The sequence below is a fragment of the Lasioglossum baleicum genome, chromosome 7 (genome assembly GCF_051020765.1).
Source record: "Lasioglossum baleicum chromosome 7, iyLasBale1, whole genome shotgun sequence".
NCBI classification, from domain to species: Eukaryota; Metazoa; Arthropoda; class Insecta; order Hymenoptera; family Halictidae; genus Lasioglossum; species Lasioglossum baleicum.
Window position 1 is genome coordinate 3,711,175 of NC_134935.1, and position 24,665 is coordinate 3,735,839.

Sequence of the window (24,665 nt, forward strand, 5' to 3'; positions counted from 1 at the left end):
AGTGAGGCAAAGCGTTGAGCACCGTGGGTGATCGCGGGGCGAAGGGAAGTAAATAGGTACATAGTACAAAACAAAGAGGATTAGTACAAAAGACCTTCGATAGTGGCGCATCATGCCAAAACCTTCTTCAAATCGTTTCAAGCATCTCCAATCAGTCCAATCCGATATATCAATGCTTGTGCTTCATATCATCTCTCTTGTTCATCACTTTTTTTTTATTAAAGACCTGCGCACTGACGACTGACGGATGCGTAACGGAATGATGGGGATATAAAACATGACGCCGGAGAGATCGCCAAACGCGACGTTGTGAAGGAAATATTGTATATTCTTTTTACGTACATCAACTTATTTAGACATTAATTAAAAATGTCGAGATTAATCATTATCGGTGCACAGTAACGTATTGCAGTATTTAAATACATTACTTGAAATAATGGAAATATATAGTTAACCATAATTTGCATGGTTTCCCAGTAAATACATAGTTTTCTTTCTGAATGAAAGGACTGAAACGCAGGTACAATAATGTAGATATGTATGTGATACTGATTTCAGATTCGGATCGTGATTTGTGTATGATACACGCCTCTTGGTCAATTTTTCTTTTGATCCTATCAATGCGTATATATGTCTTTTAAGACTACAATTATTTAAGCAGTGATGTGGAAAAACTTAAGTCAGCAGATATATATGAACTGTAGACTTAAAATACGCTTTATTGCGTACAAAACGATTTATTGACAGTTGCTGTTTCGAATTGAACTTGAAAATAAAACATGTCAAACAATATGGACAGAGATAAGCCTGAGTTGTTGACAACTAAAGAAAAAGAAGAGGAGGAAATGAAAAGAGAGCTTCGTGGTAATTAAATGTTATTTTATTATAATTAACCTTGGAATGTTTTCTAATTATATGCTTTAGAATATTATGGTCGAATATACTCGATAACTAGAATCTCAAGGGAAGAATTAAGATCTTTGAGTTATAGCAGAGAGAGAGAGAGAGAGACAGAGTTACAGGGGATTTGTTCAAAAGTTAATAACTTGCTGATTGGAATAGTTTTAAAAAAAGAAACGTTCAATTCTTGTAGATTAGTTATTTATTGTATACATATAGTAAATGTAATCTACTAGGCTCTTACATATTAAAGAAATCTGTGATTTTGCTCTGCGTTAATGAATTAACAGATTGTTGATCAATGATATTTTCAACGGTAACCAAAGCAGGGAATACATTTTCTTCAATATAATTGCATCTTCCTATGAAACTTTGTAAAACATTTACTGTTGTTTTCGCTTGTTTAGCTTCCACACTTGTGGAAAATAATTCAAATTAAAGGAAATTTTATTTCGATTTATAGAGGTTTTTAAAGTGCAGCGGAAGGGAATGATATAAATTTTTGTCTTATAGAGATTTTTGAGTTATCGAGGTTTGACTGTATTAAAACTTTCTTAAATACATTAGTAAGGGATATCTTAGCTCTTGAAATGAATCTAAAGTTTATTTTATACACAGGGTGGTTCACCAGATATTACCTCCTCGATTTTCATCATTATTATTATTCGTAGCAAAAAATGTTTATATAAGGTTGAATGGTTTCGAGAGATACATACTTTGGTGTTGTGAGTTTTTTGTAGGGGGACGTGTAGATGAGATATGATGGTGATCAGTATTTCCTTAAATGGTATCGTATGTATTTTCCTGCACCAATCAATGAAGCTTCATATTCTCTACAAAAAAATATTAACCAATTAATATCGAAAAACCATTGGTTAAGGAGATATTCACAACTATCTTGATAATGTTACGAATTCAAATACCTTATGGTCAATTTTACATGATTTGTCATTGCATGTTCGACAAACAATGTGACTCCAATATGATGATTGTCCTGCACATTATGAAAGAATAACAAGAAATGCCTTAAATCAAATATTTCTGAATCGTTGGATAGGACAAGGTGGTCCCATTCATTTTCCGGCAAGATCACCTGATTTAACACCCCTCGACTTTTTCTTATGGGGTTACTTGAAAAATAAAGTATACGCCGAGGCTCTGACTGCAATTGCTGATATAAAAGACCGTATTATCACTGAATGCAATAACATACCACCAATTTTATTACATAATGTATAACAATCATTACTTTCTCGATTCAGAAAATGTCGCGATGTAAACGGTCGCCGCATTGAATCTTTTCTGTGAATAAAATCACTACAACATTATTAAGGGAGTCTTGATTTCATAAAACACTAAAATTAAAATATCTTCTTAACTAATGGTTTTCCGATACTTTTTTGTAAAGAATATGAAGCTTCATCGATTGGTGCAGGAAAAAACATACGATCTCATTTAAAAACATACTGAAAAAATCAAAATACAATACAAAAATTTCTCCAAACCATTCAACCTTAATAATGACGAAAATCGAAGTGGTAATATCTGGTAAACCACCCTGTATATGGATATTTCTTCATAAAAATCGAATTATGTTAAAGAATGGTTTCTTTCTTAGATATGAAAATGTATGAATCATGGTACACATACAAGGAAATGAAAGATATCTTGGGTTTTATTAATGAATCCAAGGATATGGCAAATGTGGGCAAAGATGAGAAAAATGCACAAAAGGTTAATAAACTTTTAATAATAATAATTAACAATTATTTGATTTACATATTTGAGTAGTAAGTGTATTTTATCGTAGGTTTTACATTAGCGATTATAATTTTTAGGAACTGTTACATACTTCTAACGAGTGTTCTGCAGAACTAGTGTCCAAGTCAAATTTAGCACATGAATTGGAAATCGAAGAAGACAGTGATTTATCCAGGTTGATACATTCACATAAATCTAATCACACCTCGCCGATACATGATCAAATCTTGTCTCGCAATCATGACAGTCCTGAACTTGCACCTGCGATTGCCGATTCCCGAAATTATCTCTACAGGAACAAAACCTTAGACAACGATGATATATTCGACAAATTACACGATAATCTAAATATGAGAGACAATTATTCCCGCAACTTGAACAAGTATATCCCTCTGAAAGAAAAGAACACTTTGCAAGATTCTCATGGTACAAACGATGCAGAGATAAAGGTAGACACGCATTTGAACAATAGCCAAAAATTGGAAAGATGGCAGATTAACCCACTCGATTCGTGTGTCAGTGAAAATGATGTGCCTTTACAAGAGCCTGAACGACCTTTAGCGCAGGATCGAATGCTATTCAAATTGTGCAAAAATGCAGATACATCCGAATCATTCGAGAAACTGCTGGCCGCGTTAAACATGCATCTGAAACGAACAGCAGAATTCTGGTATAGCTGGCATCATACTGCTGATTCTAAGTTTCAATGGGGGTCACCCATTCAGGTGGGTACCTCCATTTCTTACAGATACCATTAACAAATTTCAGGAAATATTTTATTCTTTGAAATAACAAGTTCACCTATTCCGAGTACAACATTGTGCCATGGAAAAATATTTGTTATATTGTATTTAAATGCGTCAATCAAGATTGTGTTTAATCTGCTGAAACTAAACTTGAAACATTGGTATTCCTAACATAATTAATGTGATTATAGATCATTGATTATTTTCTTTCAATTAAAAATGTGCAAACTATTGATTCTTCTATATGATTTCTTCGAGATGAGCAGTATTCAATGTTTTATCTTTTACAATTACCTTACGATCAAATTTAACTTGTTTCAAACAAGTTTTCTCTATAATTTGAGTTTTCTTTTATGCAATAATAATAATAATAATTGATTTTATTACTAGTTCGAGAGAAATAACAGTAATACTTTATATACACAATAATTGAAATTTGTGATCAGTGTTTTTTATAAAATGTTGTAAAGATTGCATTTATATAAACATATGTATACATAAGTATTTATAAAACAAGACAACAAAACAGTAATCAAAACTGTAAGCTACAAACCCATTTTTGAATAAACAATATTTCTGTAAAAAAAACGTGAATAGTTGTCCTCTTTATTCTGTCTAGTGCAATTCTAATCCTTCTTCAACGTTTCTGTAGGTGGAAGTTGCTAAAAGTAGTTTGGATAGAAAATCATTAACGAACAGTAAGACTGAAGAAAATTCAATGGAGTGTACAGACATATATAATATTGAACGACCTAATAAACGTAAATCAGCCTTGGTTGTTTCTTCTTCTAACACGTCACATTCTGACAGCGATGAAGATGATATAGTAATTAAGAAAAAAAAAACACAACCTTACGAACTATCGAACAGAGTATTACATTCTGACAACGAAATGTGCGTTACTGTGGGTGAAAACGAATATGTTGACAATGAGGATATTAGAAAAAACACTGTTACGGAAACTAAAAGTTTGGATGTAGAACAGAAAAAATGTGAATATCTATCATCTGAACTACTTCCTTCCTATTCAAGAAAAATTACTCCTCCAAGCACTAGGAAATGTATAAATAAGAAGAAAAAACATAATACTAATATTCTTGCTAACGCTTCATCACCGTACGATAGTAGCGAGGAACAAAGTGCCATAAATTTAGACTGCCAAGAGAAAAATAACATCCTAACAGATGAAGAAATTCTTTTAGAATTAGAGAAAGACAATGCTGCGGATGAAATGAAAACGTCATCGGAAACTACGGAAATTAAACCGCTACCGATAAAAGGTCTTTCGCATAGAATAAAAAACGAGTGTATGATTTTAGATAGAATTCAAATGGAAAAACAAAAGAAGATGGAAACGGTGAAAGAGCAAGCTCAAAGAAAGGAGCAGGAAGAGAAACGGAAAAGGGAAGAATTTTATAAAAAGCAAATAGAAGAGAGGCAACAAAGACAGAAACAAAGAGAGGAGAGAGAGAAATCTAGAGAGGAAATGGGTAAGAAGTGGAAAAGTATAGCAAACATAAAGTCTCAAAAGCAAGCCAGCGAAGAAAATAAAAAGAGAATATATGACTTATATAAACAAAATCAGAACGAAACGTTGTTCCAGGTAACAATTTCTCTACATTTTTTCTTCGTAAAACACAAATTATTTCGAAGTTGTGTATCTACAAAATATGTTGTATACACCATGTTTTTTCTTTATAGGAGAATAGCAGTTCGACAATTAGAAAAATGGATGTTACTATAGATGATGTATCGAACAATGTAAATTGTCCTATTTGCAATCAGTGTTTCCCAAGTGATAAAATAGAAACACACGCTGCCGGATGCGAGCAATACGTAACTGACAATGAAGACGAGAATAATGCTAGTTTTACACGAAGTAGGATTGCGCCGATAAATACTAACAACGAAGAAATTCTTGAATGCGGTGTGTGTCTAAAATACACGACGACTAACTGTACAAACTATGAGCAACATGTGAACAATTGTTTGCAGAAACAACATCAAGAAGAATCGTCACTTGGTAAACATTTTTATGAAATCGTGAATTGGGGTTTCTTTGAAATTCATTAATTCTTATGAATTTTTCCAGAATGTAAAAGTGCTGAAACTGATAACATTCTTAATTCGCCGATCCGTTGCTATAAACCAATTAGTGAGCAAACAGATTCTGAAATAGATTATAGAAGACAATTTCCATCAAATAGCAGGACACAAATACATTCCAGTAAAAGAAGGAAACTTTAAAAAGATATATTATTTCTGTCCTAAAATTGGCAGATAGGTATACTGTATATATGTATTTATATGTTGATAAACAGAATGGTTGACTAATTGCAACCTACCGTTACATTATTCTGTTATATTGAAAAAGTGAAAGCGTATATTCTAAGCTCTTTTATACTACATGGATGTATAGAAAAGGCAGAATACAAATGCAAATCAATACGTTATATATTATTTCTTTAACATTCCGTGCATTATATATGCTAACGTGTAGTTTTGCTAAAGGAATATTTATTATTTTAGATTAAGATTAAAATGCTATTCATTTTACTTAAAAAATTTAGTGAAGATAAAATAAACGGTAAAAGTATGGAAGCTTTTGATAAGTTAAAAATTATGTAGCTCTTTCATGTTCAATATATGTATAATGAAAATTGATTATGATACGCGCACAATAAATTCAATTAATTTCATGTGAACCAGAACTTCTTATTAAGAAAATTGCAATATACGTTTAGAAAAAAGAAACGTAAAATTGTGTGAAGCATTTATATAACTGCAATTTTTACGAGCTTAAAATTTTTATTATACGATAGAATAATGTATTTTTATACAAATAAGCGTTCTTGTTTATGAATAAAATGCTATATTTACACGTGTTATTTCATTAATCCTAACTGCTGATATTAATCTCAAGACTCTCGAGTCAAGAGGACGAAGAAGATATTAACAGAGAGGAAATTTACACGAATCTTATGTTCGTTTCTGTTATTCATTGGTGTAGTAACGCTTTATAAATTATAACGTGCGAGAATGTACAAAATCGAACTGTTATAGAAAAAACAACTACATTTTGACGAATATGAACATTATAAAAATTTTTCATTTTCTCATAATTACATTTTTAATTGCTAGAACTGTTTTAACCATAACCTTAGATGGCTCATGGTCAGGTATTATTAAACAATTTGAATTAAGGATTTTTATAACCTATTCATTTAAACATATAATTAATACATATATTTCCTATTTAGGTAAAATTACTATGGAGAAATCTGGACATGGTAAGATTTTCTCTATAATTCTACTATGACAAATCACTTTTTTTCAATGAGATAATAATTTTACAGCAATTATGTTTCCTGCAACTGTACCAGGAGGAATTTATACAGATTTGTATAAAGCAAATATTATATCAGAAAATCTTGCGGCAAGTAACGATGTAAACAACCGATGGATTGGTAATCAATCAGTTATCTATAGTAAAAGATTTCATGGTAATTAAGTTAAATTCTATTATTATGTTTTGTGTGTACTATGTTTAGAAGAATTATTTAAATTAAGTGTTTTGTAGTAAATAAGACTTTACTAAGCGCTCCCAAAGTGATATTAATATTTCATGGCTTGGATACATTTGCCACAATCTCAATAAATGCGCAAGAAATTGGAAAAACATCAAATATGTTTGTACAATATACATTTGACATCACAAAATACTTAAAGGTAAGATACACATTCTTCCGCTGCAAGTTACAAATACGAATTAGTATAATATTTAATTTCTAGAAAGGGGAAAATTCACTATCAGTTTTCTTTGATTCCGCTGTGAAAAAGGCTAAAGCTTTATACGAAACACAAGCAATGAGGTACATTGTTCCACCAGTATGTGTACCAACAACTTATAATGGAGAATGTCACGTTAATCATATAAGAAAAATGCAAGCAAGTTTTTCATGGGATTGGGGTCCAGCTTTTCCCTCTATGGGTATTTGGTACTATATTCTTTTTATCACATCTATCTGATAATCTGGCATGCAGTAATAATAAAGACATTGCAGGAAAAGTGTGGAAGTAATTCCTGTGAATGACATCTTTATCAAAAACATTGCGACTGATGTACTTAAAGTAGAAAAATTTTGGAATATTATAGCAACAATACATCTTGAAGTTATACAGCAGAGAAATATTCAACTTTTACCTTGCGAAATTTCGTGTATCTTGAATATTAATGGACAAACAAATATTTCTAATTCTAATACTATTATTTTAAATACAAGCAATGCATCTATAGAAACCAACATTTCCCTGAAAATACCTGTGGTATGTTTAACAAAGTGTCATAATTAGACTGCAGATCTTTATGCATGCAATTATGGCCATCGAAAATTTTGAAAAAATGCTACGATATAAAATACCACGAAATTTAGTTCTATTTTAATTTATTTCAGATCTAGAAAGTCCACTATCATAGAAAATAAGATTCTATTTTATTCGAGTTTCTCTTAAAATTCGTCTACAAAAATTGCAAATTGCATAAGCATCCACAGTCTAGTCATAATATACAAGTATATAATTAATGCACAGTCAGGGACAAAATTAAGTGGACATTCTTTAAAAGCTAGAATCGTTTAGCTCAATTTTAAAAACGTTATTAATTGTTAAAAGGTGGTCACTTAATTTTGTCCCTGACTGTGTACGTTATTAATGCAAAAACATTTTTTGTGACAGAAACTGGTGGACAAATGGTGGCCGAATGGTTATGGCAATCAAACTCTCTATTCGTTGACTATAATTGCAACAACAAATAATGGTAGAAAACGGAAATCAGTCCGTATTGGTTTCAGAACGGTGGAACTTGTACAAAAACCCCTTAAGAAAGGATTGAGTTTCTACTTTCAAATAAACGGCATTCCAATATTTGCAAAGGGCAGTAACTACATTCCAGCTAGTATATTTCCAGAACAAAGTGCTAAACCAGATACAATTAAACATTTATTAGAATCTGTGAAAGCAGCAAATATGAACATGCTCAGGGTTTGGGGTGGTGGCCTTTACGAATCGGAATTATTTTATAGTTTAGCTGATGAATATGGAATCATGATCTGGCAAGATTTCATGTTTGCATGCGGAATGTATCCGACCACAGAAACATTTCTCGAGTCTGTCAAAGAAGAAGTTGTGCAAAATGTACGAAGATTAAAGAATCACCCTAGCATTGTTCTCTGGGCTGGTAATAATGAAAATGAAGCAGCTTTGTACGAGAACTGGTATGGAACGGGGACTTCTCGAATATATAAAACTGATTATGTTAAGCTTTATGTAGATTTGATAAAAAAAGAAGTAGAACAATTAGATTCTACCCGACCCTTTGTGGTATCTAGTCCTAGCAATGGACTATACGCAGAACAATATAATTATACTGAAGAGAATCCATATTCAAAGTTTTATGGAGATGGTAAAATACATTTATCTCTAATTGAAATATCAAATATTAACCCCTTGCCCTATGATTTATTTTACGGTTTCAGTGATTAGAACTTTTCTGTAGATCGTAATTTTCTAAAAATGGAGAAAATTTACATCTATTGTATGCCTATGTATATGTTCTCCAATATACATATAACTGTACATAAACAAAACCAAAATAGAAATTAACATTACAGACACGATAGTGTAAGGCAAGAGGTTAATATTAAATAGATGACATAATATGATAAAATATTTTTTCAGTTCATTATTATAACTATGTTAATAATGGATGGGATATGCACCAATATCCTCTTGCTAGATTTTCATCTGAATATGGATTCCAATCACTGCCATCAATTTATACCATGATACCAGTCGTTGAAACAATTAATGATTTAAACGAGGACAGTGACTTTATGATGCATCGTCAACATTTACCATTAGGAAATTTATACATGAGGGGTCTCATCTCGAAGAATTTTAAAATACCTAATCTTCAAAATACAATGCTAGACTTCGAAAATTTCATATATTTAAGTCAAATTAATCAAGCTGTTTCTGTAAAGGTGCAAACAGAATTCTATCGACAATCAATGTCTGAATTAAACGAAATAGGTGAAGGGATGACAATGGGGGCATTATACTGGCAATTAAACGATGTTTGGCAAGCTCCGTCGTGGTCTTCTATAGGTGATTAAACAATTGAAAACAGGTACTGTAAAATTTCGATTATCCGACAGTAGTACTACTGCTTCTTCTATCTAGAAACTGGCCTTTTATGGTGAAGTTTGTTGAATTCTACATTGGCAGGAGGTGAAGAACAATTCATAAAACGTTTCAAGTTAAAACTATTTGTTATTGAAAAATATATAAGCCCAGAGCTTTTAAGAATTTTCTTTATTTGCCTGTTATCTACGAAGCGTGGATAAATGATGCAATAAATAAAAATTAATTTCTTAGCGACTTCAGGTACAGTGACTCCCATTAATATTCGGACGCTCTCAAAACAGGAAACGACGACTTTTTTAATATTGGACTATACGATTTGAACTTTTTGGGGAAGCTAGAGTAATTAGCTTCCTACAGGATGTGCAAAGAAATTTCTTCAGAAATTGCAATTGGTCGGAATTGTAGAAAAAATACTAAATTTTACAAAATACGTTTTGTAGACGTACCCAGTCAACCAGGCCTGCCTCGAGCAGAAATCGAGCCCAGCCTGGCGAGCAGGTAACGGGCATTATACTGGCCGAACGTCGCTCGAAGCTGCTCGAGCTCGAAGCACAAGATGCTCGATTTTGGACGGGCAGCTGTGCGCGTATATGCCTGGCAGAGAAAGACCGGGCATCTGCTCGGCCCTGCCCCGCCAGAAGCTGCCCGGACACAATGCTGGCCGCTCGGTCCTGGATTCTGCCCAGCACAAGCTGCCGGGCAGATGCCCAGTCTTTCTGCCGGCAGAATGCGCTACTTATGCGCGCATAAATGCCCGTCCAAAATCGAGCACGTTTGCTTACGAGCTCTTTCGAGCGACGTTAGGCCAGTATAATGCCCGTTACCTGCTCGCCAGGCTGGGCTCGATTTCTGCTCGAGGCAGACCTGGCTGACTGGGTATCTACGAAACGTGTTTACTAAATTTTCACATAAAAAAGTTGAAAAATACAACTTTTAGTATTTTCACTGCAATTCCGAAAACTTTAAATTATTTTCAAAAATTTTTTTCACATTGTGTAGCAAACCAATTGTTCTAACTTGTCAAAAAAGTTCAAATCGTATCGTCCAATATTTAAGAAGTTATCGTCGTTTAAAGAGTATCCGAATATTAGTGGGAGTCACTGTATACCAGGTGCTAGAAATAATTTTGGAAAACTTAGTCTTTCGAAGGATACGCAGGCTGTTCTGCCTTTGAAGAATTGTAGAGTTCATGCTCCTATCTTTCAATTAAAAACAGATAATGTTTTTGTAATATACTTTCAGAAATGTTACCTTAATTCAACCTATGTTCCAAGAAGAAATTCTTAAATAAAATATTGTTTCAATTCAAAATATTTCTTTACGTAATTCATTAGACAAACTTTCTACAGAAGAAACTATTTAATGGATTGAAATCAAAAGTGATCTAATTGTGGAAAAGACGAGAGATAATCCTCGGTCCCGAGCATGCCAGATAATCGGAATTCTACTGTACTAAAGTTGATTTTATTATCGTTCATTACACTATATTTTTAGACATTAACGGCCGATGGAAAATGCTTCACTATTATGCTGTAGACTTTTTTGCTCCTATTATAGTCACATATTATATTAAAGTAACTGATTTCTCAATTTATATTGTTTCTGAGAAGTTACATCCAATAACCAACACTACATTGGAGGTCAATCTTTATACAAGCAACAGTATGAAACCTGTTCAATCATATAGTTTTCACAATATAACTATAGTAAGTATATATATACAGGGTGAGTCCGAAGAAACAGAACATCTAAATATCTCCGTTACTTTTCGTTGTACAAAAAATCTTCTTAGGACAAAGTTACACTGTTTGAAGGGCCACATGTAACGGTGTAAGCGAAAAAATTTTCAATTCAAGATATTTTTTTAAATGGAATGAGGTATTTTTTAATATATCAATCGATGCAGCTGGACATTCGTTATAAAAAAGTACCTACCTATGTAGTCGAAAAGTTAGTGGTTCACGAGATTTTCGATTTAAATAACTCTAAAACACCATTACTGTCGTACTAAGACGTTAGCGTTTACTTACTTGCAAATTCGATAAAGTTTGCTACATTACGCTGTCGAGGAATGTCAGCCCCTAAATTACGACTCTGTACACTAGCGAACGAATTCGATTAGAATCAATTCAGATCAATTTGTGTCTCAAACTTATTTTTCAACGCAAAATTCTGTTCGTAACTTTCTTATTTTTGATTGTTTATTTATGAAACCTCCACTGGCACACGGGCGGCTCTTTTCGGGTTAAAATGATATCCCACACGATGCAGTTCGAACTATAATTGTTTGCCTAATTCACGATATAGTGGAGCCTCGACTATCCGAACCAGATTAGACACGACGTCTTCGAGACGATTTTAGAACGTGTTCCAGTGGGAGTTTTGCAACGTTCGAGGGCTTGAATGAAAGGTGAAGAATGGCGCTGTATGATAGAGGTGATCACGTTTAAAAAGTCAACAAAGAACCAGTTTACTTACTTGTGTCACGTGTTAGTACGACAGTAATGGTGTTTTAGAGTTATTTAAATTGAAATATCTCGTGAACCACACTAACATTTCGACATACATAGGTTAGTACTTTTTTATAACGAATGTCCAGCTGCATCGATTGATGTATTAAAAAATACCTCAGTCCATTTAAAAAAATATCGATGACCTTGAAATCTTGTAAAAAAATGACCTTGAAAATTTTTTCGCTTACACCGTTACATTTGGTCCTTCAAACAATGTAACTTTGTCCTAAGAAGTTTTTTTGTACAACGAAAAGTAACAGAGATATTTAGGTGTTCTGTTTCTTCGGACTCACCCTGTATAAGAAAAGTGCATACATATATATTACTTAAGAAAGAATATGTAATGTACATTTATAATTATTTTTCTAGCAAGCAAATGCAGCAACTAAAATTCACAATAATGCACACTTGAATTCTACAATAATTCCTGAATGTCAAATTGATAGGACTGCAAAATCGAATTGTATTACCACACTTACTTTAAAAGATGAAACTGGATCTCAAATAGCACCTAGAAATTATATATATCCAAGCGATGGATTTAAAACGATCGTTCTTCCAATGGTAAACATTTCGGTAAGTATACACATGACTCTGTAAATATAAGTAAATGTTAGACACTATTAATTCAATCATATTCCTATTAGGTCGAAGTAAATGATTACCGCATACCTGGAACATATTCCAACTATCCAGATATGGTATGTGAATTAACAACAGATAATGTGGCATTTTTTGTATCGCTGGAAGCAGGCAATATTTGCGGCCGTTTCTCGGAAAACGGTTTCCACATGTTCGAAAGAAGAAAAACTGTTGTTTTCCATGCGTGTGAAGCGGTTACACACGAAGTGTTTAAATTTTACCTAAGAATTACTACACTCTCTGACATTTATAATCCGAAGAAAGAAGATACATACACAATTTTTTATTAAATTCATCAAATGTTTAACATCCACTGTTAATTGAACTTTATTGGCTTAATTATAAAAATATTGTTGTCGATGTAAATAAAGCTCAAACCCAATAAGAATTATAAGTACAATTACAATTATGCTAATTGTCAAGTACCATATATTTGAGTTAATCATGTTGCGAATATATATAAATTTGTTTTTCAATATTGAGAATATAATTTTTGCTTAAAAATTTGCCTTGAGTAATATTATACCGTAACATTAATAATATTGAAGTTAGTATATTACACAAAACATGAAACTGAAGATAAATTCATAAGCGGACCCTACACGGTCAATCGGAATGACAGTTTTGTCGAAGATTGACATTCGGATTGATCGTGAAAGATTAATACTGATATACTGATGAAATGGACTGACGGATTTCCAGATATTTGGAAATCCGAGCTTCAATCACGGGAAGTGGAGGGGAGACTAACAGGCTTTCTCTTTAAAAGACATTGCGACTTAGTTATTGGTTATAAAATTTCAACATTCAATACTGTCAATCTGATAATCAGTCTGTCAATCGTGATTGAAGTAAGGATCAGTCAGGATTGGTCAGGATTGACAGTCCGACTTGGTCTGACTGTTCAATCAGACTGTCATTCCTGATTGACCGTGTAGGGTCCGCTATACACTTTTAAACTAGCTGACTCAAAAAATATATTATATGTATGTACATTTGTAAAGTTATATACACAGGTTCATATTTTATGTTACATTTACACTTCTTTTTAGCAATAAATAACAAAGTGTATTCAACTATAATGTTAAAAACGTAAAGACATCTAATATTAATAAGCGTAAAATGAATTTCCTTATTGTACCATCTTTTGAATCACATTGTTAGCAAGATATAACAAAATAAACTATAAAAGCGATATTATTATAGAAATAATATCATATAATAGTAACGTACAGACGTTACTGTAATCACTAGATACAACCGTGGCGATCTTCTTATTGGCAGGAAGCTTATTATTTGTTTAGTATACTATATAAATACTATTTTAGTTTAATGGCATTCTTCGTGTTTGAGAATTGCTTTGTTCTAAGCGTAGTAAAGCGTTATCATTTGGTATAAAGTATATTTTCCTGAACTATTTATCTATAACTTCTTCCGCAGGTGAATTAAGATAGCGACGACTCAAATTAATTGCTACCATAATGCAACATAACAGTAATGGGCCAAAAATCGCACCCTCTACTCCCAGGCAAAAGATACCACCTGCTATTGAAAGACCTGTAAGGTAAGGATGTCCGCCACTAGAATAGAGATTCATTAGATTAGATTAGAATTTCATTAGATTAGATAGAAATTGCTGAAAAATATATTTACAGTAACTCCCACTAATATTCGGACACTCTTAAAAAGACGACAACTTTTTTAATACTGGACCATACGATTTAAAATTTTCGGGAAGTTAGTACAATTGGTTTGCTACACAACGTGACCAAAATTTTTACTACTAAAAAATGTATTTTGAAAATCTAGAAAACACGTTTTCTAGATATGTATCGATTAAACATATTCTGAAAGTTTCATCAAAATCAATCGTCGTTGTAATGAGCTACAAACGTTTAAAAATGGTAAAAATTACTAAGCAAAAATGCTAGATTCTGGCCATGGCACATAAGCTCGCGTGGGCTCGTGTTCTTGCTTCGGCAGTCGGCACCATGCCGGTACGAGCTACCCTCGGCACAATCCTGGCCGCTCCGACAGGCCTGGTTGACAGCATGCTGTTTTTCCCAATTTTCGACCTCTAACTGTAATAAATCTAAGGCCTCGTACAGACTGGAACATTTCGACGAACGGCGATCGGAACGGATTTGTGCTATTTCCAGATTTTCTTGCGAACAACTATAGGAGCTGCAGCGGCGTATACTACACAAAGAAATGTAGATTGTAGATTGAAATGTAGATTGTAGATTGAAATGTTCAGGTCTGTACGAAGCATTAAGGACATCAGATTTGAGATTAAATGACTTGAATTTTTGGAGATGTTATGACATTTCGACGAAGATTTCGACGAACGGTGCCACGAACGCAATCCCGAAAATTCTCGGGAAAAACCCTGGATTTTTGGGATCCCGTCCCGACATGATACGAGGCTTCCCATCCCGTTCCCGGCATCGGGATTCAGGAATGCCCGGGTTCCCGCACACCTCTAGTATTTACATATCAAAAGACGTGTGCGATTTTCACAGCTTAGAACGCTCAGCCAAACCGAAAAGGGCTCGATGTGTGACCAACCTTGTTGTTTACGGAACGCGCTCTCGTAACTTAACCCTTCCGTTTTTATTCAGAATATGTATCGTAGAATCATGTTCAATATGTTGTTGCAACATCTCCATCTCCATCTTCAGAGTATGTATCGTAGAATCATGTTCAATATGTTGTTGCAACATCTCCAAAAATTCAAGTCATTTAATCTCGAATCTGATGTCTTTAATGCTTCGTACAGACCTGAACATTTTACTTTGAAACTTTAATTCACTCAATGAACTGCCAACATTTTCTGTATTTCTTTGTGTAGTATACGCCGCTGCAGCTCCCATAGTTGTTCGCAAGAAAATCTGGAAATAGCACAAATCCGTTTCGATCGCCGTTCGTCGAAATGTTCTAGTCTGTACGAGGCCTAAGAATTCTTACATCTTTCAATGTCTGTCGTTTTTCCCCGCATTAACCGATTTAGATGAAACTTTCACAATGCATAATTGACACGGTTCTACAAAACGTATTTTTTAAATTTTCAATATAGCGTCACATAAAAAAGTTGTGAAATGTAACTTTTAGTATTTTCTCTACAATTCCGACCAATTGCAATTTTTGAAGAATTTTCTTTTCACAACCTGTGTGTGTATAGTAAACTAATTGCTCTAACTTCTCAAAAAAGTTCAAATCGTATCGTCCAATATTTAAGAAAGTTATCGTCTTTTTAATAGTGTCCGAATATTAGTGGGAGTCACTGTATACATAAACTTATAGAATTATCATACCCTTTGATTTCTTTGTAAAATTCTGTTACCACTATATTGCAAGCAATAAAATGGAACATGAAAAATAAGATAGCAACCATGGATCCTCGAGTAAACCAGAGTTCCAGAGTAGCTGGGATGCAAGCAAAATATGCATCTAAGAATGGCACGGCCCCAAGTATTGTTGCGAAAGTAGCTGGTAGGTAAACAATTTTTACTTGAAACAAGTTATGTATAAACCACGTCCACATGCCAAAGAAGGAAGCGAGTTTAAACGTCGCAGCGAACACTCCAATTACTGCTTCTTGTAAGGCCACAGCGTATCTAAAAAATATAAGAGGGGAATGTATTTCTTCATCATATTTATTATCTTTTCATTTACTATTGCACTTTTACGATTCAACATACCCCTCGATAGGAAGAGTGCTTGTTAATAAAAAATAAATTTCACATAGTAGTCATTTTAGAACGTGATCTCATAAAACACTTTAATAAATAATTCATAATAGTTACCTGTGACAACTAATGGGACTAAATAATGTAGTTAGTTCAATGGGTTTATAGCTCTTGTTGCTAGAGCTGAGGAGGTAGAAAAGTGTTGTGAAGAAAACTACCTGAAAATACGAGAAATTTCACCAGTGAAAGTAAATTTCAATCAGTTTAGAAAATAAAAGTATTTTTTCAATGAATTATCTACCATGCTGAGAAGAAAATTAAGAACAGCTGATCCACTCATGAGCACAATATAAAATAATTCTGTACAAATAGTCAATATCACAGACATGTTGCCCTTAACTATACTCCAGATAGAATTGAGAACCGACGTAAAAATTCCAATGTTTTCTTTTATAAAATTTTTTATGCTATCCATATTAAATAGTTCTGCAAAAATGAAATATATATCAAGTACACAAATTACAATATATTTAATTCATATTTGTAGAAGGTGTGCGATAACCCGAAAATGTCAAGTCAGGTCGATAATTTTATACAAAACTAGTTCGGACTAATACGAACATTTAAAAAAATGAATTAGCCAAATCGGTCCAGCCGTTCTCAAGTGATGCGCTTACCAACGAACAGCATTTGATTTTTATTTATATAGATTCTGGACGAGGTCTTCCCTTCCCAACCCATCCCGACCATCGAGTACCGCACATTTTCAGGTCCTCGCACACCTCTATACATTCAATATATTTTGTGTGAAAAGGCTTACGTAAAGGTGTTTTTTCAAAGCTTTCGGTAAAGCTTTCCCAAACTGAATAAGGTCCTGCAGCATCCACGCTAGATTCAACAAAGTCTGAACTTTCATTGGACATCATCCATGCTTGGTACAGTTTATCCCAAAGTTCTAAAACCTTCTTCTCCATTTGGTCTGCCTTCATAGGGTCTAAATCTTTCATCATACCTTTCACCTAAATCATATATTATAAGTATTATAAATATACATATATACAGGGTGGTCCACTTAACCACTTGCCGTATTTTAACGAGTCACACTCGTCATGAAGATTTCAATGTTATGCCTTTCTTTTTAGATAAAAAAAAGTGATACGGCATTTGTCATATATTTTCTACATTGTCTGTAGAGAATATTTTTATGCCAAAATATACATAATACATATATCTTAATTTTTATCTTTAAATTTTAATTTAGAAAAGCTACGAACCAATCCAATACTAATACTGAGTAGGGCTGTAACTTTCCTTCGAATGTCGAAGATTTCGAAGCTTCGATTTCAGAAACTTCGAAGTTTCGAAGAAATCTACGACCTTCGAAGGAAAATTACAGCCCTACTGAATACGTGAGTTTTGTCAAGCGCCAAGCCTGTCTTGCCTTTCTTTTCATTTAGTCCGCGATATCCGATTTCACCGAATGTAATAAAACTCATTAAAATTTTGTTTGCGAAGTATTATTTTTTAAGTACATTGGTGATATGATCCCGAAATTTATTAATAGAATGCAATCTTTTAAATTCAATTTAATTACGAAAAGTCCAAACAGAAAGTTCAGTGTCAGTCACCGGTGATTGAAAGTTAATATTTTTATTTATCAAAAATCGTGACATGGTATGAAACTCATAAGTTACAACTTCATACATTTCGAAGACTGAAATTTCGAGCACTTGGAAGACTTCGAAGCTTCGAAGCTTCGCAACTTCGAAACTTCGAAGTTCCCTTCGTTTCCTTCGAAGCTTCGGAAAAGTTACAGCCTTATACTGAAGTATTAAAACAAAAATATATTTTTCTTTCTTTTCAATTCACTTTTGCATGTAGAATTACTACCCAATCGGTTCTTCACTGTATACGAGACACCCTGTATATAATATGTAGGAATTAGAGAAAGGTTTGCATATCTTACTCCATCAGAAATGGCACTTCGCCCATATGTGTATGCATTGTCCAGTACACTATTAACTGAATCTTCCCATTGTTCAGGTAGCCAATCTATGTCTGGATTACTCATCAAAGATGAATTAAGAATTTCTCCAGTAATTTGAATAAGGTGTATCCCTTCTGTATAAACCTACAATAAGTAATCATATTTTATTAAAAGAGCTCTGGACACTGCCCAGTGATTAAATCAGGGATTGAGAACATTTATAATATCGGTTTTGGTTCTTGGAACAATTATGAATAGACTGCGGATCTTTATGCAAAATAAAAATATTCTGCATCGATTGGAGGAAGCAATAGTTAAATAAAAATTCATTTCACCCCTTCATAGTCGTTTTACATTGAAAACAACATGACAACATTCTCAGATTTTTTATATTTTTCACTGCCCTATATTTCAACGAGTTAATTTCTTCATAAATGTATAAAAATCCGCAGTCTAATTATGAAGAACCAAAATAATGTTATAACTACACTCCTCAAAAGAATTAAGGGATTACTTGTGCGAACCGGAAAAAATTGGTCCCACTTTACGTGATCATAACTCCATCAAAAATTGCCGTATCGATATCGTTAAACAATGGTTTGAAAGCCTGAAACTTCTAGTTGCAGATGTCCTGTTCCGCGCGTGGAACTGGAGAAACCACATTTTCTTGAAATTCTACATGTTTAACGAATTTTCTCAAGGTTAAAAAACGTTCGTACCATAATCTCCCTATTTTTCCCATATTCTGCAAAGTTTCAGCTTCAATTTCAAAAAAATTTCATCGCTCTACCTCATTTCTATCGAAAGTTCTTTGATTTTGAATCGAGTTTGGTCCATATTTTCCACTGTGGGCCGGCGCGGAGGTAGCGTATTGAAAGATGTCAGGCAGCCGCTATACGTGGCGCGCTAATTTCTGCGAAACACTAACTTCAAACACAGCTGCCATAGGTACAAAATTGTCGCAGCGAGTTCATGGGGTACTCAATCGAATCGGCAGAATCTCTGCTTCAATCTAACGTTCGGATCATGATATTACGATCATTTCTCGCTGAGACAGCGAGTTAAAGGAAAAATGAAAATTGTGCATTTTTTAAGCATATTTTCAGAAACACCTGGCATATCGAAATATTAATGAAATTGGAAAAACAAAAGAAGTGCCTTGAAGAGAAAGAAACGCTCTTTCTATTGCTTTTTTGCACAAGATTGTACGATAATTTTTCGCTTTCTGGAGGTAGTTAAAGTTAAAAAGCCCATATTTACGTCAATGTTGAATAACTCGAATAAAAAAAATCGCACAGTAATCAACAACCACACATTTTACACAGGAAAGATAGCCCTTCCAAATGATGTCAACGCGATTTATCAAAAAAATTTGTTTCTCCCCATGTGATGTTCCAAAGTTGCACTTTTTGTTAACCGTCAGCTCCCCCCCTCTCTCTCTCTCTCTCTCTCCCTCTCACTCACTCACTCACTCACTCACTCTCTCGCTATAACTTTATAAAAAACCAACATAGCAAGAATTTGAAACAGAGCATCTGAAACTAGAGGTTTCTGGCTTTCAAACCATTGTTTAACGATATCGATACGGCAATTTTTGACGGAATTATGATCACGTAAAGTGGGAGCAATTTTTCGGGTTCGCGCAAGTGATCCCTTAATTCCTTTGAGGAGTGTAGACTGTTGATCTTTATGCAAAATAAAAATGTTCTGCATTGATTGTGGGAAGCAGAAGTAAAACAAAAATTGATTTTATCCCCTAATGGCATTGTCACATCAAAAACAACATTACAATGTTCTTAAATTTTTCTAATCTTTTACCATTTTACATTTCGCCCAACCAATTTTTTCATAAATGCATAAAGATCTGCAGTTACAACCGCAGATACAGTTACGTATAACGGTTTGACACAGTTATTTTCAGAAACTTTCACAATCCCTGCTATAAACTGAATAATTATTATTTCTTATACCTGTATTGTTATGAAAGTAGATGCACAAATAGTAAATATAAGTAGCCCAAGGATCACAGCAATTGTAGCTACTGTATCGACTGATGCTTTCAAAGCTTCTGTTAACTTCTTGTCGATTATAATTATAACTTTGTATAAACCTCTAACATTAGCTGGCATAAGAGCCTGATGTCTTTCTATTAGCCAGGCCGATATAACTTGTAGAATAGCATTGCATTGTTTAGTTACCACTTTCCATAATCCAAAATAATTAGCAAGTTGCTTAACGATATAAAAAACCGTTGGAATCATCAAAATATATATCATCCACTTGTGTTTCCACAAAACCATACCAATGCAGGCATATAGTGCGCCATACATGTATATATCGGTATCAACCTTGTTGTCCTCCGCATCTATAGATATTTTTAATTCAGTTTTTAATCGTCTTAAAAGGTAGCGCTTACTCTTAGGAAATTTTGATTTGCTGCTTTGTAAAGCTGCGTTAACATCAGCATCCAATGACACTGACTTTCTATATAATTTTGTATTAAATCCACTATCTGTTGTTACTGGGTCTGATACAGTTCTTGTCATTTCTTGGTTATTGTCTTCTGAGTAAGCATCTGTGGTTTTTGTTTCAGTTTGAATAAAGCTATTTGTAAGTGCAAAGCGTGCTGCTTCCATGAATGTCATGTGTTTGCCTTCTAACTCTTGATTTTCCATTATGAGTATTACTGTATATACAAATCCTACTAAGCACAGTACTTGCAACGATATAAACACAAGTACTTGGTAGACTCCCAATATGTTAGAAACATACAGACTAATATAGAACCACATAACAAAGGAAGTATAACCAAATTGAAGGGAGTTATGTGGTGTCCAATACATATACAATGTATATAAATATCCAACGAGTAAAACAGATATCTGTAAAGACAAATATACATATATTAAAAGCCATGAAATAACAATAATCTTTTTACTATTATACTTTCTGGGACTATTGCACCCCTGGGTACATAGCGCTGGAAGAAACAAAGAGGGGAAAAGATCCGAATCAAGGCAGGAAAGGAAGCTTTGAGGTATGAAGAAGATATTAGGGAGGGGAAAGGAAGAGTGTTAGTTAAGGAGTATCTGGTGGAAAAGGAGGAATATTTAGGAAGACTGGGATACAACCAGCTAGGAATAAAGGATTGACAGAATAAAGGAGGCGACAAGCAGATATAATTCAAACTCTGACTGAAAGAGACAGAGAATACAACAAAGTCAAGCAGTAAAAAAAGTGCAGTAAAAAATGTAGGTTTCCATTAAAAAAAAAGTGCAGTTGCATTTTTTTGATGCACCGATGCACAAAAGTGCATACAATTAGTTGCGTAGTATGCACTGTCTGATGCCATTCAACTTTTTCTTATAACATTTTCCTCTATTCCCGACCGTTTAGGAGGTACAACCTGTTCCAGTTGCGTGGGACACCCTGTATAAGATCGGCAGGGAGAGTAGAGTACTTAGAAAAAAGAGGGAAAAGGGGGCAGCCAAGGGCTAACAGCAAGAGCTAGATGTGGAAACCTAGAAGAAGGAAACCGGTACTGGCTAGAAGAGAAAAAAGAGAAATGTTTGTTATGTATAGACACAGCGAATCTTTATGCAAAATAAAAATTGTCTACATGAGTTGCAACAAATTGGAGTGAAATAGAAATATAATTTCTTTCTTAATGTGTTCAATAGGTTGAAAATAATATAACAGTATACTTAAATTCTTTTAAATAAATAAATAAATGTCAAAAATGCATAAAATCCACTGTCTAGTAGTCTAGTTATGTATGTCACAGGTCACAGATAGGTACAATAAGGTATCTATTAAAAGACTGCTATAAAATAGAGGGCAGTGAACTAAGAGAAGAGGAAATAGTAGAGGGTAGATCAAGAGAGGGGGTGGTAAGCTGGCTGAGAAAGATAAAAGCTAAGCAGAGAGGAGTCAGAAATGAGCAATAAACCGAAGGCAAACACAGGAGGTTGTGTAATTTAAGATAAATGGAATAAAAATAAATATAGAGCAGAAACAGAAGTATTGTGAGCAGTAGTTAAAGCATAGTCAAGCGTGTGTATGTGTGTGGTATGGAAATGAGTGAGTGAGAAAGTAGAATGTAAAACCAAGTCCATTTCTGGGCTGTATTTTGAAGTACTTTGGTACTGTAAAATTTACTAATAATAAAATTTACTATTATCGTTTCTGCTGTGAGAAAACAGTTAAGAAATGAAGTCTAAGCAACTGTTGGCAGAAACCTTTATTCCAGGTGGGATAGATAAATCTGAAGTTGAAACTTTAAACTGTTCAGTGAGGTTTTTTATTTATATACAAACATTTGTAAGTTGACAAAAAATGCATATACATTCTTAAGACAGTCGCGTTTGGAGAGAGACTCATAAATCAATAGTCGAACAGACAATATCTTATAAAATAAAATCAAATAAATATCAACCGAGTTACAAAACGGTAATGAAATGGAGATCTGCTGGACTCCCACATGGGCACTGCTGGGTTAAATTCTGTTTATCCAATTGCTTTAAATCTGGAGTATCGTTCGCCAAAATATATTATAACATAAAGTATTGACATTCAGATCTATTGGATCTTCAAATGTTGTTAATAACCACTTCATTGTGAATTATAGACATCGTTAAAATAAAGACAAACATAATGAAGTACATAAAGACTTTCTTTAGTATCACACACATTCAAGATAGTAGAAATTAAAGAATTAAAGGTCTAAGACTCACCGTATAAATATTACACGTTGTTATGAAAAATCCAAGAATGGAATTGAAGCTTATACATATTCTCCATATAAGACAGCTTAGTATATTTGGTGTATAATGATATAAACCAAGACTCAAAGTACCCAATAAGAACATGGTACTAATATACTTAATGTGACCCCATAGGAACGATCCCAAATTATCCGAAATTTTGTCCACTATTTGTAAGGGTAATAGCGTTAAGTTTATAATCATCGGTGTATGAGATGTTTCTGTTTTCTCAAACCATGATTGTACAGTAGTAGTTAATGAATATTTGAATGGAAATAGAACAGACCCACATAACAAAGCCCATATTAGGGGTTTTACGAAAGGACTTAATATAATATACAACCCATATCCGGCTACTGAAATCAGGCACACCAGAAATAGTGCCAAGGCATTGTAAATGCCTTGCTTTAAAGCGTTTTCGTGATCCGAAATGATGCCACTGAAGCCTGACAGCATATTAAAGAGGTTATCTATTGGCGGCCGTGGGCTGTCCATCATGAATATACATATAATCAAAGTCCCTTTCGTGCGCTTAGTATTCAATTTTGAATAGTTTCACTACCACATTTTAACAAAAAAGTTTTAAAATATTAAGACAATTGTCTTTTTTTCAGAAAGTTGAAAAAGGAAAGTATGTAAAGATCAGTCATCAGTCGTACTATGGGTAACGCATTGCGGCGGTTCCAGCGGTTCTGCTGGGTTCTGCGTTCTGCATGGTTCTGCTGGGTTCTGCATTGTTCTGCATCGCGTATATCGTATACCCCATGTGCGTATACAATATATGCGTATCAATAAGTACACACCACGGTGTACTTATACTTATATTATCCGGGAATAGAAGAAAACAAAGAAAAATAACCCTTTATTCGAATAAGAAAGTTTATTTACCAGAAAAGGAATCATTTTTTAAAACACATGTAATAATATTTTATATTAGATGAATGAGAAAACAATTATTTTTGTAATTAATTTCGTTATATATAGAAGTTTAGAATTAAGTTAACATATACTCAGTCAGCCAGGCCTGCCTTGAGCAGAAATCGAACCCATCTGCCGGTCGGGCAGAATCCAGAACCGAGCGGGCAGCATTGTGCCGGAGGCCCGAGCAGCTTCTGCCGGCAGAAAGCACTACTGACCCAGTCAGCCAGGCCTGCCCGAGCAGAAATCGAGCCCAGCGTGGCGAGGCAGGTAACGGGCATTCTACTGGCCGAACGTCGCTCGAAGCTGCTCGAAGATGCTCGATTTTGGTCGGGTAGCTGAGTCCGCGTGGGCGCGCATTCTGTCGGCAGAAAGACGGAGCATCTTGGATTCTATTGTGACGCAGAATCCAGGACCGAGCGGCCAGGATTGCGCCCGGCAGCTTGTGCCGGGCTGATGCCCCGTCTTTCTGCCGGCAGAATGCGCGCCCACGCGGACTCAAGCTGTCCGTCCAAAATCAACCATTTTGCTTACTGGGTAGG

The 24,665-nt window shown here is 34.1% G+C and overlaps 2 protein-coding genes across 4 annotated transcripts; one reads left to right on the top strand and one right to left on the bottom strand.

The window, feature by feature from the left end:
• Positions 1-231: 231 nt before the first annotated feature.
• On the bottom strand, positions 232-23,941 carry LOC143210877 (transmembrane protein 245). Of its 3 annotated transcripts, XM_076428118.1 has the most exons (11): positions 23,176-23,941; positions 20,413-21,324; positions 18,422-18,586; positions 17,276-17,474; positions 16,757-16,941; positions 16,573-16,673; positions 16,468-16,485; positions 16,081-16,383; positions 12,797-14,346; positions 1,824-12,718; positions 232-1,733 (listed from the first exon to the last, which is right to left on the bottom strand). In XM_076428118.1, exons 1-9 carry the CDS (start codon positions 23,701-23,703, stop codon positions 14,181-14,183), a joined length of 2,577 nt encoding a protein of 858 aa, XP_076284233.1. In that variant the 5' UTR covers positions 23,704-23,941; the 3' UTR covers positions 232-1,733; positions 1,824-12,718; positions 12,797-14,180. The 3 variants fall into 3 exon arrangements, with proteins under 3 accessions (XP_076284233.1, XP_076284232.1, XP_076284234.1); XM_076428117.1 differs by having other exon boundaries at positions 232-12,718; XM_076428119.1 differs by lacking the exon at positions 16,468-16,485 and having other exon boundaries at positions 232-12,718; positions 23,176-23,940.
• Beta-man (beta-mannosidase) lies at positions 728-21,142 on the top strand. Its single transcript, XM_076428120.1, has 15 exons — positions 728-864; positions 2,519-2,634; positions 2,739-3,386; positions 4,060-5,010; positions 5,109-5,430; positions 6,668-6,697; positions 6,764-6,910; positions 6,988-7,136; positions 7,200-7,405; positions 7,472-7,733; positions 8,142-8,868; positions 9,144-9,572; positions 11,106-11,317; positions 12,494-12,700; positions 12,772-21,142. The coding sequence occupies exons 1-15, from the start codon at positions 780-782 to the stop codon at positions 13,054-13,056; spliced, it is 4,776 nt and encodes a 1,591-aa protein (XP_076284235.1). The 5' UTR covers positions 728-779; the 3' UTR covers positions 13,057-21,142.
• Positions 23,942-24,665: the final 724 nt, after the last annotated feature.